This window comes from Passer domesticus, chromosome 1 (assembly GCF_036417665.1).
Source record: "Passer domesticus isolate bPasDom1 chromosome 1, bPasDom1.hap1, whole genome shotgun sequence".
Classification (NCBI taxonomy): Eukaryota; Metazoa; Chordata; class Aves; order Passeriformes; family Passeridae; genus Passer; species Passer domesticus.
Window position 1 is genome coordinate 113,700,676 of NC_087474.1, and position 19,328 is coordinate 113,720,003.

At 41.2% G+C, this 19,328-nt stretch overlaps 1 protein-coding gene across 2 annotated transcripts; it reads left to right on the forward strand.

The window, feature by feature from the left end:
- Positions 1-369: 369 nt before the first annotated feature.
- On the forward strand, positions 370-18,288 carry THOC1 (THO complex subunit 1). Of its 2 annotated transcripts, XM_064434781.1 has the most exons (22): positions 370-484; positions 1,545-1,618; positions 1,726-1,786; positions 2,681-2,747; positions 3,493-3,611; positions 4,270-4,318; positions 4,840-4,935; positions 5,202-5,284; positions 5,779-5,852; positions 6,450-6,558; positions 7,601-7,732; positions 8,118-8,218; positions 9,341-9,407; positions 9,577-9,627; positions 10,278-10,348; positions 11,146-11,169; positions 11,570-11,665; positions 11,960-12,025; positions 13,944-14,027; positions 14,251-14,398; positions 15,813-15,891; positions 17,836-18,288. In XM_064434781.1, the coding sequence occupies exons 1-22, from the start codon at positions 437-439 to the stop codon at positions 18,129-18,131; spliced, it is 1,995 nt and encodes a 664-aa protein (XP_064290851.1). In that variant the 5' UTR covers positions 370-436; the 3' UTR covers positions 18,132-18,288. The 2 variants fall into 2 exon arrangements, with proteins under 2 accessions (XP_064290851.1, XP_064290861.1); XM_064434791.1 differs by lacking the exon at positions 11,146-11,169.
- Positions 18,289-19,328: the final 1,040 nt, after the last annotated feature.

The window sequence follows — 19,328 nt, forward strand, 5'->3', positions numbered from 1 at the left end:
AGCCCTCACCACCCTCACACCACCTGAGGGAGGCTGTGGCCAGCCGGGGCCGGCCCCGGCAACAAGCGACAGGACAGCACAAACGGGGCTGTGCCAGGGCAGGTTTAGGCTGGATACCGGGAACAATCGCCTCACGGGACGGGCTGCCAAGCATTGGAACCGGTGGAGCCACCATCCCTGGAAGCGTGCGGATGTGGCCCTCGGGGACGTGTTTTGGCGGCGGGCCGGCAGTACCGGGTTAACGACTGGACCTGACCATCCCGCAGGCGTTTCCCAACCCAAACCCCGGCACGAGCCGGTATTCCCGGGCTCACGCCGCTCCCGGAGCCGGCGGCGGCGGCGCCCGCGCTCCTCCCTCTTCCCGCCGGGAGTGAGGGAGGGCGGGGCCGCGGCGTCATCGGCGCGCGCCCGCCCGCCCGCCCGCCCGCCCGGGATCATGTCGCCGCCGCTCTTCAGCCTGCCCGAGGCGCGGCTCCGCTTCACGGTGAGCCTCCCCCGCCTCCCTCCGGCCTTGTCTCCGGCCTTCCTGCCTTCCCTCCAGCCCTGCCGCTCGCACGGGAAGCTGCGGGGCCGGGCTGTGCCTCGGCGCTTGCGGGCCGGCCGGGGCTGCTGCCGGGAGCGGCCCGGGCGCTCCTTTACGGAGCGCTGAGCGCGGCCGAGCTGCGGCGGAGTGAGAGTGGGAGTGAGGGCGGGCTGCACGCCGGGCTGCACGCCGGCTCGGCCAGGGCTGGGGGGATCAGTCTTCAGGTCAGCGAAAATAAATGTAAAAGACAATGGAAGTGTAGCGTGTCCCCGCAGCAAAGCGTCCCGGCGTATTGCACTTGCCGCCGCTGAAGGATGCTCTTCCTCTCCCAGAGCTGGGGGCTCCGTGTGTTCCCAGGCCTCTGGATCCCCGTGTTTGCCACCCTGGCTGTCAGACGAGACGAATTTGCACAGAAGTGCTCGAGGCACAAGCGCTCGATCTATTAGAGCGATTTTGTAACAGGAAGTAGTAATTCTTAGCAGGAGTCATGTGCTTTTTAACATCTTCATAAACGCAGGACTTGCAGGGATCCTATGCAAGTTTGCAGGTGATAATTGGGAGGAGCTGTTAACTCCCGTGAAGACTGGGAGAGGCTCTCAGGCACATGGTGTGGCCGGGGCTGTCCTTGCAGGACCAGCAGTTGGACTGGATGATCCTTGTGGGGCCCTTCCGACTCTATCTGTGTCCCAAAGCATCATAACCACCTGAGGCTGTGAGTGTGGTACCTGAGACAATGACAGATAGTGTTGTTCACAAGAGCCTGATCCTCTGTCTCATTTAGAAATGGTGTTTTCACCACACTGTTAGCCCAGGTTTGAGGTGTGATGCTCTGCTAGCTCACCTGCCTAATATCCCATGTCCTTGTTGTTTGCCCTTCCTGTTACAAAGGTCTCTCTGTAAACTAACACATGGTGTGTGGCAGAGAGATTCCTTGTGATTTCTGTCCACTGGCAGAGGAAGGAGGAAGATCCTTTTAGTTTTGTGCTGGTGTTGTAGCTTTTCTTTCTTTCCTTTTTGGTAGACATCCACCAGAGAGGCTCTGATTAACAAAAGCATCAAGCCGTTGTTGAATGCATTTAACCAGGTTCCTGGAAGGTAAGTAAAGGCCACTTGGTTTTTTTAAAAGTGCCTGTTTAGATAAGTTTTAGTAATCTTGTGCTTGAATGTTGTTACTAACTAAGGTGGAATGTTTGCATTTGCAGTGAAAATGAAAAGAAGTGTACCTTGGATCAAGCTTTTAGAGTTGTTGTAGAAGAAGAAATAGTAAGTATTTTAAACTGCTGAAGCTTATCTCTTGTTGAACCTCAAATTTCTGTTAGCAGGCTGGTATATTAATGTGACAGCAACTTACTTAAGTGTAAGAAAACACTTTATTAAAAACAGGAGCTATGTAATGGTGAAGTAATTGAGATTCAAGGAGGTTGGTAGAATCTTGTATTTTACAGACATCACACTTAGTGAGAGCTGTTGTCTGAGCCTTTTCTAGCAGTTCTTTGAAATGTTTATGAAAGTCTGCTGCATCTTAAAATTTAATTCATAATCATGCATTGTTCAATAACTGTACTTTAGGAGTGGGTGGAAAGGGTAGGTTTGGAGCAGATGTCAGAAAGAAATTCTTCACTGTGAGGGTGGTGAGACACTGGAACAAGTTGCCCGAGATGTTGTGGATGCCCCATGCCTGGAAGTGATCAAGGTCAGATTGGATGGGGCTTTCAGCAGCCTGGGCTAGTGAAAGGTGTCTCTGCCCCTGGCAGGGAGGTTTGAACAATGAGATATTTTGGCCTCCTCAAATCAAAACTATTTTGTGATTTGTTACTTGTGTAACAAAGCTGCCTTGTCAGCAGAAAAGAATGATGAAAGGAGTCAAATAGTGTGTGATCAACTAATATTTGAATGAAGTCTGAATGTGGGATATTAATTTTCAGAGGTAAATTACTATGTGCTTTTGGGTCTTTAGTGGCTGGAAGCAGTCAGGAAAGGTTTAATTCTCAGCAAAACCTTACTACAGTTAACTGATAGGTCAGATTTCATAGATTGTTTTGGAAAGTTGAATGTCAATATTTGTTTTAAATATGCCTACTTGGAAACAAGGATTTTAGTTTTGTTAGATACATTATGGTCAGACAAGAGAATTTCAATGCTGTTTTCTTTGTTTAGATAAACAAAGCTCCATGTGAAAATCTCCTGGCAATTATTTCTCTTGCTATTAATGGAGTCACAGAGGGTGAGCATCTCTCTTTCAAATCTATTGGCAGTTTTGGGGGCCATTTAGGGGAAATTTAAAATCTTGATTTCTGTAAAATAACATCTTCTTAGTATCTGTGCTCATCTCCTGTCAGTACATGGCTGGTTTTTAAATACTTGAATCTGTTTCACTAATAGATTGTGTCAGAAATCAGCATGCTGTTCTCCTCTGAAGTGGCTTTTGCTCTCTTCCTTTTATTTGTTCACACTATTCATCAAAAATGGTTTGTTTTAGTGAGTACAGGTCAATTAGGTGTATGTTTTATGAGCTGTAGAACAACAAGAGCTGTGCTATGAGGAGTGCAGGCACTGCCTGCAGAGCCTGGGTGGATGGACTTGGAGCACTGTTCTAGTGGTGCTTGCAAAGGCTCTCAGGCTTCATGGATGTGTGTAGTGGGACTAACTGAGGATATAGAAGTCTGAAAGAGTTTACTTGCAGTCTGCAAAGAGATGTGACAGTGTTTCAGACTTTGAGGTCATTAGAACAGTGATTTTTTAAATATTTATGTTAGTGCAAAGCTTTTGCAAATCTCATTTGAGTATATTTAGAAATAGCTTTAATGAAAGTTTGCATTTTAGCCCAAGTTTTCTGTTAGGATTTGTAGGAACTCAGTGCTTCTTTCTTCTACTTTTTTTATAATAAAATGTCCTTCAAGTGTAATGCATCTCTGTGTTTTGTATTTCAGTTCAAATTTGTTGAATAAAAAATTCCCTGTTCCTTACAGGTATCTGCACTGCATCAACTCCTTTTGTGCTTTTGGGGGATGTTCTGGATTGCCTCCCTTTGGATCAGTGTGACAAAATTTTCACTTTTGTGGAGAAAAATGTTGCCACGTGGAAATCGGTAGGTATTTTTGCAAAATGTTGCATAGTTTGGCCAAAGCTTTTGTCTACCAGAACCATTTTAATGAACAGAACTTAACTGTCTTTGTGGCTGACACATAAGTATCAGGAACTCCAGAGATAGCACCTGAAAAGCATTCTACTGTCTCAGTGTTTTCCTAATCTTTATTTTCTAACTAGAACCTCCTCCCATAGTCATTCAGGCTGGTTTGTTTCAGACAACATCCTGGCCCCTGATATATTCACAAACTGTTGTTTATTGTCTATTCAAGTATCTACCAATTTCTTCTTCCACATCACCACTATTGGGAACACTATAATCTTTTGTGTGTGCTCTTTGCTTGTTTGTATAAATCATCCATGGCGTAATAAAGGAAATAAGTGTAAAATTTAGTGCATTCCAAGAAAAAAAGTAAATTATATTCTTACAGTTCATTGTCACATGTGGGTTTTTTATGAAGGCTGGATGTAAATGTGTTTTATGTTTTCTTGGAATTTGTGGGACTTGCCTTTTTGTGAAACCTGCCTGTTATGTAAGGGAAGACTCAAATTTAGAGTTATCTGTAGGAGTGACTTACTCATATCTTGTGATTGGATTAAATCTGCTCAAGAAGGTTTTATGATCTTTTAATGTTCTAAATGCCTTTACTCTGTTTCAGAACACATTTTACTCTGCAGGGAAGAATTACTTGCTGCGCATGTGCAATGGTGAGTGGTAATTTTTGGGAAGGGTGGAGCAGTATTAAAGAACTTCCTATCTCAGTAGATGAAAATTAATAATTCGATTTAAATTCAGATGTGTTCAATAAGTAATGAAGTTAAAAGGTGCATCACTCAACAGATACACATTCTTGCTTATTAATTAAAAGAAATGTAAAGTAAAAAGTAATATAAAGGTAATTCAAACCTTAGGTAACTGTTCATCAGTAGAGATCATTATAGAAGAGTAACATTCCTCAGCAATGACAAGACCTGTATCCAAGGCTATATTTGAGTAGGATTCATTCAAATTTATTTTTACTGGGGTGAAGATGTTAGGAGAATTGGCAGAATGCATTCAGAAGAAGAAATATGTCTGGTCAGAGGGAGTCACTGGCATTCAAATTTACAATTATGAGCTTCCTTTCATTAGCTCTGTAGTTCATGTAATTAGCAGGTCTTGAATTCTGTTACACGAGGAATGAAAAGAGGGATAAATACTAATATTCTTTACTTTTTACAATATTTAGATCTCCTAAGAAGATTATCTAAGTCACAAAACACAGTCTTTTGTGGAAGAATTCAGCTGTTCTTGGCTAGGTTATTTCCACTTTCAGAAAAGTCAGGTGAGATTTTTTGCATTTCATCACACTTAACCTCGAGACTAAATAAGCTGAATCTTTAAAGTCTGTGATGGTTGCAGACCAAATCCAGTTGGATCAAATCACTTCGCACTTGCATCCTAGTGCTTGTGCCTGTCCTTGATGTTCTGACTTTTATTTGCTTTGATTTCAAATGTAAGTTTTGAATGCTCTGAGAATTGAGTGTCAGTATTTCATGAACAGACTTGGGAGCTTCACAGCTTTTAAGATTTTCTCTTTGTTTTTCACAGGGCTTAACCTACAGAGTCAGTTTAACCTGGAAAATGTCACTGTTTTCAATACCAATGAACATGAGAGCACTCTGGGACAGAAGGTGAAAATTCCTATGCCATTTTTCACTGATTCTGCAGTAAACGTTTAAGATTGTTTGCACAAAAGGTGTTTGGGACTGTAGGTTCATCATTTGGTTGTCCCTCTTCCAGACCAAGCTGTTGTTTTGGAAATAGGCATTCCCAGATGTCTGTTAGGTTACTTTGAACATAAAACTGTGCAGTCTGAGGGAGAAAAAGATGGATTTGATTGTGAGAAATGAGTACTGTCAGCTACTGTGCAAAGTTTTCCCCACAGTGTGCAGAGGACAGAGCTGTCTCTTCAGCTTGTTTTAGGAGAAGTGAGGCTACCATTGCATTAAGACAGAAATTTATTGCACATATTACAGTAATAATATTTTGGAGATGTTTTCAAGTTACCAGCTTAAGCTTTCTGATCTAATATGTAATTGAATATTTACAGTAAACAACACTGTGAGAGCTCTCTGGAAACTGTAGTGGCCTTTGTATAAATCTTAAATAATTTTTTCCTATTTAGCACACTGAGGAGAGGGAAGAAGGAATGGATGTGGAAGAAGGTGAAATGGGAGATGATGAAGCACCAACAAGTTGGTGAGCTGACAGAAATTTAAAAGCTGAAGCAAAGCATTATAAAGTGAAAGGAAAAATGCTGTTTGGGAAATATCTTTAAATGTTGTGATCCAAATTCTTCTCATCTTCTGCCCTCTCAAGATTAGATGTATCTAATCAGGGAAGACTCCTGGCAATGTGTTACTTGCTTAAGTTGCCTGGAAGACAGAAATTTAGAGAATTAAAAAGTTGTATACCCTGGCTGAGAACTACTCTGGTTTTGACAGTTTTCCAAATTCCCTTTACAAAGCTTGTTGTGATAAGATGTATTCAGGGATTTTAAGTATATGCTTAAGGAGAAAAAGCTGTCTTCCCCTTCATGCCACAGATAGTGAAAAATTCCTAAGATCCCTTTTGTGTGCTATTTTTGCTTTTATGGTGAGAAAGTAACAACAGACTGAATGGAAAACTCTTACAAGGTCAAATTTCAAGTTACAGATTTCTCTGTGACAGTTCACTACTGACTTGCTAATTACTTCCAAAATGAATAAGATTTTCTGGGGTTGTACCTTCCTGAGTGAACTTGAATATAATATATTGCTTTTCAGTATGTTTTTTTCCTCATTGTTTTTTCCACAGTTCCATTCCAATAGATTATAACCTGTATAGAAAATTCTGGTCACTTCAAGATTATTTTAGAAATCCTGTGCAGTGCTATGAGAAGGTGTCATGGAAAACATTTCTTAAGGTAATCTGAGTTCAGCTTTCAACCATTCAGCCTAAGTAACGGTCATTGTTTACATGAGTAGCAGTGACTGCATAAGCATGGAAGAGTTCAAAGGCTCAGGCTGCTGGAAGATGATAGTGCATGAGGAAATGCATTTTGCTGTTTTCTAAAGTGCCTTTTTAAGTAATTGAATATATTATGTTAAAATGTACAGTAAACCCTCTAATGTATGTCAATATCAGAAATACTTCATATGTTGTAACAGTGCTGGAAGTACCTTTTTTTTATGGTTTATCAGCTGCAAAAAGCAGAAGTTGTGGGTTTGGGTGGGTTTTTTACCCCGAGAAGATAAATAGCTCTATCTAGTTCTAGTTGTTACTTTTGAGTAGTCATATTGATTCCAGTGGGATCCTAAAGATTACTGGTTTCTAATGAAGCAAATCTCTTCGTAGAAGCAATGACTTGAATGTCCCCTTCAGCCAGCTGTTTCAGTTTTGCTTAGTATGAATATTGGTGGGGATTTATTGCTAAGGTACTGTTTTCTTCAAAATTTGTCACTCAGTATTTATTTAATTCAAAGAAGTTTAGTTATTTTTTTCTCTTCATTCTTTGTGTTCTGGTAATAAGAGGGGACATCTGCTTAGACATCCTAATATAAATCTAATTTATGACATCTACTAATGGGGTCAGAAAAAAAAAAACCACCACAGGTATAGTTCAGAAACTGATCAAGGCCAGACTTAAGTCTTTCAGAATAAATTTTTTACTGTAGCACTGTCATCATGTGAACCTTTTTTCTTCCTGATGTCTAAACGACAAAGCAGTGTTCACAACCCAAAATGATGTTTTTCTTAGCATACTTCAAATATTCTGTACAGTTACATGTTCTGATATGAAAATGCTTTCACTTCATTTGTGGTGTTCAGAGCGGTCCTACACATCAGTAGCAAATGGGTTGCTTCAGTGGGCTGATGGCACATTTACCAAGTATTTTACTCGCTTGGCTTTAAGTCTACAAAGGTTCAGTATTGTTTTCATGTGGTAAATAACTCCTGTTTTATAGTACTCAGAAGAAGTTTTGGCTGTTTTCAAAAGTTACAAATTGGACGACACTCAGGCTTCCCGAAAAAAGTTGGAAGAACTAAAAACAGGAGGAGAACATGTGTATTTTGCTAAGTTCCTAACTAGTGAAAAGGTATGTGGTTTCCCTTCCAGAATTCCAGGTTAATTGAGGTTGGAAGGAACCTATGTCTGGTTCAGCTCCCTGCTCAAAGCTCTCAGCTGGAACAGTTGATCAGCACTATGTCCAGTCAAGACTCCACAGTTTCTCTGGGTATCCCATTACACTGTTTGGCTGCTTTATTTAGATAGATTTATTCTCTTCCTTCTGTTTTATTCTTTGTGGGTTGCCTCTGTTAATTAATGAATCGGGGTTAATTAATGAATTCTATTTCTGGAATAAGAGTTTTCAGTAGCGCTGCCATTTGTTTATTGGATTTCGTTTCTAATGTTGCCTTTACAAAGATAAGTTAAAAGGGAGTAAATATTTAAAGATTTTTTGCTTTTTTGTTGTTGTTTAGCTGATGGATTTACAGCTGAGTGACAGTAACTTCCGTCGTCACATCTTGTTGCAGTACCTAATACTCTTTCAGTATCTAAAGGGACAAGTAAAATTTAAAAGGTAATGTGAAAATATTTTGTGTTTTGGGGATGGGGAACTAGGAACTTGGAGATAAACCAAAATATTTTCAAATAGTTTGCCTACTTATTCTGAGGTTGTGGAGCCAATCCAAGGCTTGGTAAATACAGGGTGTGGCTGAAGTTATTTTACAGCAGGAAAGCAGAGGTCTCAATCTTTTGTCTGTTCCTCTGCCTGATTCTTTGCCCTCCTGTGCTCTAGTGTTGATTGGACTTGCTCAAGCTTGTGCCATTTACTATACAGGCAAAAATGCAATCTGCTCATCTTTGCAGAGTAAGTTTTCTGCCAGGTTGGTGAGTTGTGGGGTCTCAGAGAAGTAGAGGCCATTAAAACTTGCTTATAATGAGTGTCAGCCCCGAGAGGGAAGGAGACTCCTTGGCAGCACCAACTTGTTAAGACCAGTTCAAGGTGCTTGTGTGTGGCATCATTTTGAGTCTATACTGACTTTGCAATGTGGCATTGGTTGCTGATTTATTTTTTCTTAGTGTACTGCAGAGCTCTGTCTAAAATGACAAGAAGTAACAATGGTGATTGTTGCTTTTATGAATTCATGGGATAGAACCAAACCCCATCTGTTCCTAGTCTCTAATGTTGTTCTGAAGAAAAACCCATCTCTCATTTCCTGTGCCCTGGGCTGTATGTACACATAATAATTAACATCCTTGACAAGGCAGCTGTTTCCCACCTGCTATATATTGCTTTTCGTAAACAGCTCTCGAAGAATTTTGTAAACTAGGATCATTATCCTAATACTACAGATCATTTGTCAAGGCAGTCTAGTGGCTGAGAAGGAATGGAATTCAGATCTTTTGAATTCCAGTTCATTCCTTTTGAGGTGACAGACATTTCAATGTCATTGCATTGAAATGTTCATTATAAATGGTCACTTATTGGTGGTCAAGGATGGCATGGGATACAAATGGTGTAGTATAACACTTGGTGAGTGTTTTTGAGGTAAATCTTTTCCTTGTGCCCTGGGACCAGAGCAGATCACATTCAAAGCACTTTCCCCAGATCTCCTCTAACACCCCTCAGAAGCTATGTAGTATAAATTCTGTTTTCTCAGCACACTTCCTGATGTGTTGTTTTTTTTTTCAATTCCAGTTCAAACTATGTTCTAACAGATGAACAGTCTCTTTGGATTGAAGATACTACAAAAGCAGTCTACCAGGTTGGTACAGTATCTACTTTCATAAAAATTACATGGAAGAGTATTAAGCATGTAATATTGTATCAACCACCTTTGAAGCAGTAACCACCATTTTCTCTGGAGTTCTTTTCCTACATGTTCTGCAAGAGATACACTGCAAAAAGTTCACCTTATTTTCTCCCATTCATAGCTTCTTTCAGAAAATCCTCCAGATGGGGAAAGATTCTCAAAAATGGTAGAGGTGAGTATTTTGATGCCTGCCTGAACAAAGTCTGTATAGCACATAAAAAAGCAGTTTCAGTTTATACTAGCTTTTGGAACACACCTGTTATATCTGAGGAGACTTTTACCTCATCCTAGTAAAAATGGTCTTGTAGTGTCTTTTTATTTTGTAGTCATATTTTATCTCACGTTTTCATTAATACTCTTTTCTTCCTTCTTTGGGGGAGAAACAGAGATATGCCTGTGTGTGCATGTGTACATACAGGATGATGGGTTATTGGAAAGCAAAAAATACTTAAAAGTTCTTGCAGATAGGAGTCCTGTGCCCAAAGACATGGAAATGATATACAAGTGAAATTAATTAAAACCCATGAAGTTGTCCTTTTACTTTCCTTTCTTCCTTTACTTTGACCACATCTATTTTCTTTTCTAGACCAGGAGAAATAAATTTTCCCTTTTCCCACAATGTTTGAAGAGAGGAGTTATGCTATTTTTGCATAAATTAAACCAGTTGCCCAAGATTGTACTGATCTTCAAGATAGTGACTGAAAAACACAACCTAGAACAAAGTTTTCCCCTTAATTTTAGTAGCTCCCTTTAAAACTTTGGGGTCAACTCTGAAAGTGCTTATGACCCTAATAATGTGCAATACTTTCTGTCTTTCTACAGCATATATTAAATACTGAAGAAAATTGGAACTCATGGAAAAATGAGGGCTGCCCAAGCTTTGTGAAAGAAAGGTAACTGTTATCAACCAGAAGCTTTCTGCTGCTCGTTTGAAAGGGTGATTCCACTTCAGAATCTGGTACCCATGGTGTATATTAACTACTCACACAGCTTGGAGATCTGTACAGTTGCCTGTTCCTTCAGTGAGTGCAGACTCCTGGATTTCTGCCAAAAGTCATAAGGCTTGCAGCATGTCAGGGAAGAGCTGGTTATGGGTGTGTGGGCTCTCAGGAGAGCATTCTTCATTGTCTCAGGGCAGTATTTTCTGGTACTGAGGACCCTAGGTTGAAGTGGTTAGTGCCTGACTTTTCCATATATCCCTTTGGACTGCCTCTAATGAAGCCTTTGGCATTATGGCTTTGGCAGGGCAGCATACCTGGAGTTTGTGTAACAGTTCTCTTACACAATTTATTTATTACTTTGCCACTTGATGGTGATCACTTAGCTTAAAGGAAATGACAATTAGATGTCTTTCACCACTGAAAGTTTCCTGTGTTACTAACTGTGGCAAAACTTGAACTTTGACTCCATGTGTCTACTTGACTGTCTTGAGGGGATGACCAAACATTTGTCTTCCACCCTTCTTCATTTTACACACATACTGTGGCCTCTTTGTGGTAAGGAGCATCTGGGTCATTATATCTTTGGAGAGTCCCTTTTATTGGGGAGATGAGGTGCAGCCACCTCTTCATGACTTAAGCTGTTTGTAAATAAATGGGAGGGGGGCTGTTAGAGAAATTACTGTTGCAGGGGGATTCTGGGGAAGTAAAAATATGAAATTTGACTTTTATAAATATTCTGTCTCCTTTAGATCTCATCCAGAGTTTCAGCTTGGGTAGGTCTTGCCCTAAACTCAGTGCTCTGGGATCTCCATTCTCTAATCCCATGAAATCAGGTGCAGCTGGGGAAAGAGACCTTGCAGCCATGATCCCAGCAGCAGGGTAGATCATGGCCTGCTGGCACAATTGTGATTTGCTTCCTTCTGTTTATTGGGAGTCTGGTAGACCTTTACATTTTTGAGTGAACTAATTTTGGTGTCTGGCAGAATCCTTTATCTCTACTTTGCCTTCTCTCACCTTTTCTCCACTGCCTCCTACCCTTAGACTCACTGTCCCTCAGTCCTTTCATTGTGATTTAACTTGGCACCATCTCAAGGTGAAAGGTGAAGGTGAAACAGCTTTTTTTTGTTCTTGAGATATTACTGGTTTGATACTAAAGAGCTTTTTTTTCTTTAGACCTCCTGATTCTAAGCCAATGAGGCCTGTGCGGAAGAGGCCAGCTCCAGAGGACTTCTTAGGAAAAGGATCAAACAAAAAAATCCTTATGGGGAAGTATGTTGGCTTCTCTCTCCTTTACAAAATTTCTGGTTTGGCTTGGTTAATTGGTTTGGGGGATTTTGTGTTTGTGGTTGTTTTCCCCCCAGTGATTTTTCTATACACTAGTTTTCAAACATCCTTACTCTGGAACTGCCAAAGAACAGCCAAAGGATACATCACTCTTTTAAAACTTGCAGTAGGCTTTCTTTCCTTATAACCATCTTTTACAGAGCCCTTTAAAGCAGTCCATAAGTGTGGCATGGTAGAATGATGAATGTAAACAATGTGTGTTTATGTTTTTGTTTTCAGTGAGGAACTGACCCGCCTTTGGAATTTATGTCCTGATAACATGGAAGCCTGTAAATCTGAGAGCAGGTAGGTAAAATATGGGTGTGTCATTGTTTAAAGCTAACTAATTAGCACTCTAATTAGAGAGTTACAAAATTGGCATAAGGAAGATGTGCAAGGTGATCTTAGGAAGTGTGCATTTCACACCTTGAGAGATGGTGGTTGTATGAATCTTTGCCCTGAAATCTCTTTACAGTTGTCCTCATTCGAGTGTTTATGCTGCCAGTAATTTTCATTTAAAGTAAAATCTAAGCTGAAAACCAGATGAAAACTCCTCTTTTGTAGAACATGATCGTATAATTAATTAGCTTACATAATGAAGGAAGATTGCCAAGTCTGGCTCTGATGAAGTTAGCATGCTACTTGGCTATGATTTTAAAGCAGGCCTGTGCTTTAAACAATGCTAGATAAGAGGAAATTGGCTACCAGGCATTGTTCCAGCACATACGGTGTCTGTTCGTGGGGCAGATACAGAAAAACACAGTTATTGGTTGTCCCTTATGCTTGCACAATTGTGGGAAATGCTTAAAATATACTCTTGTACACAACTTTGTTTGTTACAGATTCCAAAATCTCTTTTACTGTGCAGACATGATACAGAGTAAGAAAATTTGGAGAAGGAATGGGACAGTTCCCAAAGAGAACTCTGCTAGTAATGGCTGCAAAGTCTGGTTGCCTGGGGAGAGGTGCTAGCTGTGCAGATATCCTGGGTGGAGGAATTGCTTTTCTAGAGGTTCAGAGCTTTGCAGAGGGAGTGCCCTGCTTTCTTGTGAGGCTGGGATGTACAGGAAGGCCTTTGGCAGGATACTTGCCTTTAGTAGGCCAAGGGATGAAGGTGGAGTTGTGTTTGGTTTGGTGTGTGATTGTGTTGTGCTGCAGTGTCTTTAAATAAAAATAAATAAATAAAGCCCTTAACAAATGGAGATAAACAAGGAAAATGCATGCCATGGTAAACAGGAAATAGATCCCACAGCATCCAGATTCCGTTGCAAGGTTTTGTTATGGGCTTACTTACTATGGTCAAGTAAGTGTAGCTTTTTGCTTTGGTTCTTCACATCTTTCTTCAAATGGGGTAATACTTCCTTAGCTGTCCCCTTTGTAGATGGTTGTTCTGGGGATAACATGACAGGACTCAAATGGGTTTTCAAGGTACTGGCTTTGGTGCCAGTAGTCAGTGGTGATGCATAGGGCACAGCTGCCCTGGGCAAAATGCCTTTTTCAAAACAAAATTGAAGTGAATTTATAGACCAGTGCTTCACCCCCTGCTCCAGCCCTTTACTAGACTCCCTTGCAGAAGCAGGTGTGTGTCTGTCAGCATTAGGTAGGAGAAATACAGATCATTACAAGCTTGCTTTGCACCACTGAGAGTCTTGGCTCTCAGTAACCTACAGCTCTCACACAATCTGTGTTGCTTGGGTAGAATCTTCTCAGCAGCAAACCATCCTGGTGGTGTGAAATTTCATTTCTCTTTTTTAGGTCAGGGTTCCTTTTGTGCTGCTTTGAGTACCTGTCAGAAGCAGCCACAAGCAGTTCCGAGAGCAGATGGAACTGAGGTGGGGGGTGGCAGGGACAGCCATGTTTTGATGCTGACAAATGGCACAAAACTAGCAACCATTTTAGGCTTCTGAGCGTTTGTGAGCTGTGCAAATGCTGTTGGCAGATGTTGATGCTACCTCTTGGTATGGCAGGAGGTTTAAATATGTATAATAGGCAGTGCTAGCAACTGCTGGCACACTCTAGTGGTTATGCAGTTAATAATTTTATAGCCACATATATCAATCAGTTTCTTTGCTTATTTAAAATTGTCAAATTTGAGTGGGTTGGTTTGGGGTTTGTATTTTTCTCTTCAGTGGATGAGCTTGAGATGTGTCTGAAGGAACAAAGACTGTCTTATTTTAGAGAAGTTTGTGAAGCATATTAAGCTACTTATTTGATTTTTTTTTAGGGAATATATGCCAACACTGGAGGAATTTTTTGAGGAAGCTATTGAACAAGCAGACCCTGAAAACATGGTTGAAAATAAGTATAAGTATGTCCATCTCTGCTATGTGTCACTTGATTTTAATCTGTTTCATGTTTGGATTGTTAAAGAAAACAGACTGTTCTCAGCATTACTAGTATCTGTGTAGGACTCCAGAAATGTACAAAAACTGATTAAATTTGGACAGAATTATATTACTAAATGTCTCAAATCTTTCTCTGTGTTTTTATAGATGCCAGACTTTACTAATCAAACCTGTGTTTTATTGTAGGGCTGTGAACAATTCCAACTATGGCTGGAGAGCACTGAGACTTCTGGCACGCAGAAGTCCCCACTTCTTCCAGCCAACAAACCAACAATTCAAGAGTTTACCTGAATATCTAGAAAACATGGTAATCAAATTAGCCAAGGAGCTGCCTGTAAGTAATATTATCCTCTAATAATAAATGCTGAATTCGTTCACTTTCTGGTTGTCCCTCTGCAGTCCATTTGGTACATGAGGACAGAGGGGGCCAAAAAAAATAGCCAGGAAAAAAATTTGTACACTGAAGTAAAAATTACAAACAAAATTAGTCTAATCTCTGAAGATCTCAGTAACAATAAAACAGCAGTGGCAATCCTGTTGGTAGGCAGGAGTATACATGTATATTTATATGTATGTGCATGTGAATATATACAGTTATATACATCAACCCAGCTGCTTGGGTTCCATGTTGCAGTGCAGACCAGTTTTATGGAAGGTGTAGGTCAGAATCATGGCTCATGAATATACAGGGATGGCAGGAAAAGAGGCAGCGTGTGCAGCTGATGGTGCTGTGCTAAGCGTTACCAGAGCTTTACAGCAAGCTTTGCCAGAGCTCTTCTATCAGCTCCCTGACTTCTAAAATATGCAAAACAGGAATAAACCTTGTGGAGCTGTAAAATTTAAGGCATTAACCCTTTGCTTGATCAACAGTACAAATTTGAGTCCGGGGGGGCCTTTCAGGTGGCTTTATACACAGTGATAAGAGAGACTGCCAGTGGGGAAGGGACACTTTCTGCACCTCTGAATTAGCACACAACCCAGCAATATCTTGCAGATACAAACCCCTGCTTCTCTACTGAGACCTTCCTTTTGTGTCATGTGAGCTCTGAAGGTTGGAGTTTAATATATGGCTGTTTTGTTTGTCCAGCCATCAGAGTTAACTGCTAAGAGCAAGTTCAGAAAAAATGTTGGGATTTTAATGTGTTGGATGTGTTAAGGTATGGCTGTATGCAATATTCCTGATGGTACCACTGTCATGTGCCAAAGGCTATGGCAAGAAACAACTATCTATCTAAGGCCCGTGGCTGAAATGTAGAAAAGGATTAAACATTTTGGCTGATCAGTACCTGAATGAGGGAGTGAAAAGTTTGTTGTTTGCATATTTGATTGTCACCTTCCAGAAGTCTGTAAGTACATAAACTTTGGAGAATTCCCAAGTTTGGAATAAAATTAGTCAATAACAATAATAATGATTTTTTTTTTTAATGTTCATCGGTAGTGATCTTAAATTTGGTTGGCTGGGTTTTTTTTTTATGCAAGTGATAAAGCTACCTATGGAATGCTTAGTTGTTATTATGAAAAGGAAGACTCCTACTAAGTCAGTGGATGCTTTTATGAGGTTGTATTAGTTAGTAATATGTTTTATTGGAACTTACTGGTGTTTAGGAGACTCTGGGGAATTTTTAATTCTCATGTGGGATTGTGTCAGGCTTTCCATTCTAACACACATTCCAGAGACAAGCACAGAGCTGTAGAATTTCTCTTTGAACACAAAATTCATCCAGTGATGTTTAGTTCTTTCATTGTAGCCTCCTTCTGAAGAAATAAAAACAGGTGAAGATGAAGATGAGGAAGATAATGATGCTTTATTAAAGGAAAACAATGAAAGTAAGATTTGCATATTCTCAGTCTTTTCAGTTTTTCTCTTGATGTGTATTGCAGAATCTGTGTTTTAATATAGTTTCCACTGAGGGCCATCAGTCCTGCTTACCCCAATGCATTTGCACCAAAAAGCACAGCCTTTTTGGGACACAGGGCACCAGGAGCAGCCTCCCAGTGTCCTGGCCTGCAATGCTGAAAGCTTCCAACCTGTTGGATTAGCACTTCCACTAGGAGCCTCTTTCACCTTTTCTGCTATGTGGTCTATGTGGCCAGTGTCACTGGGTGTTCATGGCTGAAATGTCAGCTGTGTAAAAGCCTGTGTGAGTGCTCCTCACCCATTTTCCTGTTCTCTCTGCCCTTTAATCACTGGGCTAAGCACTTTCCCCTAGCCCATCCTGGGGTGGTAACTGTGGGACTTTCAAAAATGGATATATTCCAGCTCTGAGGTCTTTACTTCCTCTGAATTTAAAATACCTTGAAGGCAAAAGTTTCTTTGGGAGAAGAGCAACCTTTCTAACAAACATCATCTCACTCATTTTTCTCCACAGTCCATGTCTGTTTGTCTCTTGCCTTTAATCCTGGCATGTCCTGCTCCTAGGTGTCCTGCCCCATCTCCTTTTGTCTGTGAGTCTGCCCTCTTCCATCCTCGTTCATGCCTTCATCTCACAGCACCTTCTCATTTGTGGGTTTTAACCCTGTGTCCAAGCTCCTGGATCCAGCATGGGTGGATGGGATAAGCAGGAAGACAAACACTGGGTACCTCTGCAGCTGAGGGTACCTCTTGCGAGCTGTTTTCTGTCAGTGAAAAGCCACCTGTGGGCCTCTGAATCTCTCTCCTGTTGCCCTTTTCCATCCATCACTTGACCTTCTCCACAATCTCCTTTGCAATAGCAGAGAAGTTCTTTCCTCTTCAGCTTAATGCTAGTTCACACAGCCTTTGTGGTGTCACTGTGTGGGATTTACATCCTTCTTTAAATCTCGTCTTAGAGCAGTGCTGGCAGAGCTGTGGTCTGATGTGCTTAGAACATAAGGGAAATTATCTGAGGACTTTTATTGCTTTGTTGTTCTGCATCTTTTGTCCTTTCCCTCAAAGTGGCTGTAGTTCAGATAAATGACTGTGACTGATAAGCGCTGGAGAGACTTGAAATTTCTACTCCGTGCCAACTGTCTCTTCAGGTGGCACAAGAAGGGACTAATTTTTAATAAGATTATTTTTAATGAAATCTATTTTATTTAAAAAATAGATTTTTTAAATAAAATGAAATCTATTTTATTTAATGAAATCTATTAATGAAATCTATTTTATGAAATCTATTTTATTTAAAAATTAGGAATATTATTAATTTCTCTATGTATTTCAGTTGTGGTTTTTTTCTTTAAAATTGCGAAATAAACTTGAGTGGTAAGCCGTAGATTGTAGACCATGATAAGCTATGAATGTGCAAACCCACCTGTAATCCCTGTAGCACTTGGCTTCTCAGCAGAGCCTAATGTTCCATGGTTTTTATGTCAATGCCAGAATGACAAAAAATTCCTTAAAGTACTGACTACACATGAAATTTACTGTCATAGCCCTGTTGCCAATAGGAACATGAGAAAAAACTGAATGAAACTGGGTTCGTTTGGGTTTCTTTACCTGGGCTGACTAAGGTGACTAAAAAATTTCAAAACACGGCTAAATGTTAAAGATTGCTCTATATTTTAGTGTTATAATTGACTTGTGTTGAAAGCTGTAGGCTGTCTGTCAAAATCCTTGTTTTCATTTGGAGGAGGCAGGTAAACACCTGTGAAAATCTGCTCTTGGAGCTCGGGTAGGTTTGGAAAGCTGCAGGGAAAGTGTAAGTCAGTAAATAAACAGAGGATTTAAAATGGGACGAATCAGGGAAGATTCATTTGCAGTGTCTGGAGCTGTTCCCTGTGTCTCACTGGTTCCTTCTCTGTTTTGCCCAGGTCCAGAGGTGCAACGGGACAAAGCCATGACGGGCGAGCAGATCGAGTCCTTCGCCAACAGGCTGGGGGAGCAGTGGAAGGCCTTGGCCCCCTACTTGGAGATGAAGGAGTCTGATATCCGGCAGATTGAGCTGGACAGCGAGGATGTGAAGATGAGAGCCAAGCAGCTGCTGGTGGCCTGGCAGGATCAGGAGGGCACTCACGCCACCCCTGAGAACCTGATCGCGGCGCTGACCAAAGCCGGGCTCGGGGACCTGGCCGAAAGCCTCACCAACGACACCGAAGGCAGCAGCTAACTCACCTCACATGCCAACTGAGAGACTTGGGGCTGGGGTGTTGGTAATTGTGACTCTTCTGGTGCTTGCCATTGATAATTGTTACTTTTGTCGCTAGGTAACAGATTTTTGATAGGTATTTTATGTTCAGTAAATGATATAAAGCTTTTTAATATTATTGTTGGATTGTCCAGATTGTCTGAGAAAAGGATTAGTTGCCCTGGCCTGGAACTAGGAAACTTCATCTTTAGTGGTAGAACAGGAAGGGGAGGATGGAGAGTCCTGGCAGCTTTTGGGGCAGGCTCTGGGACAGTTTGGCACCAGCAGAACTCAGGTTGCTCCCACCGGACAGAGAATTGGCAAGCTTGTCCTTCACAGCAGGGAAGGACTGTGTGTGAAGGACTTTGGAGTCACATTTTGAGGTGATGGGAGCCAAGGACTGTCAAAACCTACCTGGTAGAGGTAAAATAGAAGGGTTGTGATGGTGCTTCAAGGCTTCCAGGGAAGGAGTGCTGTCCTGCTCTCCCACTGAAGCACTGGTTCAGTTAATGATCATGAGATTTCCATACTGATTTTTTTAGTGATTATTTTTAGCTTCTCATTCTTTGGCTGTGTAGGAACACCCCTGAGAAGTAAACAAATAATTATTTTTGTCACAGGTTACTGTGGAGGTTTCATTTTAAGGCTGTGGTTGTCTCTAGATGGGTACAAGAAGCTGTTTTCCCTCAAACTGTGGGATATTTTTGTGGTGTTAAGTGGCAGCTGGCTACAACTTGTTCTGTGGCTAGTTTGTGTTTCTGTCACTGAACTCTTTTCTTCAGCTATTCACTGATAGCTGTGAATTTCCAGCATGATTAGCTACCATGTCAAAAGAGAGTTCCTGCCTGGTGAGCCATTAATGAGTTTCATGCCTGCTGCCCCACTTCACACTTAAATGAGATCAGGAATTTCATTAGGGTGCTTCAGTGACGGTTGGTAGGGGCAGAGATACAGGAAAATAATAGCCCAGCTCTTAGTTCCTGCTGCAGGTAGGGATTGGTAGAAGGTATGAACTTCAGCAGTTTCAGCTGGTTAAGGAACTTGAGCATATTGCAAGTGGACCTGTGCAGCTGTGACTGACAACTTCAGTGCTGGGAAGGCTGAGGATGACAGTGGATGTAGTCCCACAACGCAGCAACCAGGCATGGACACCATCCCTCCTTCCCCTGTAACAGGATG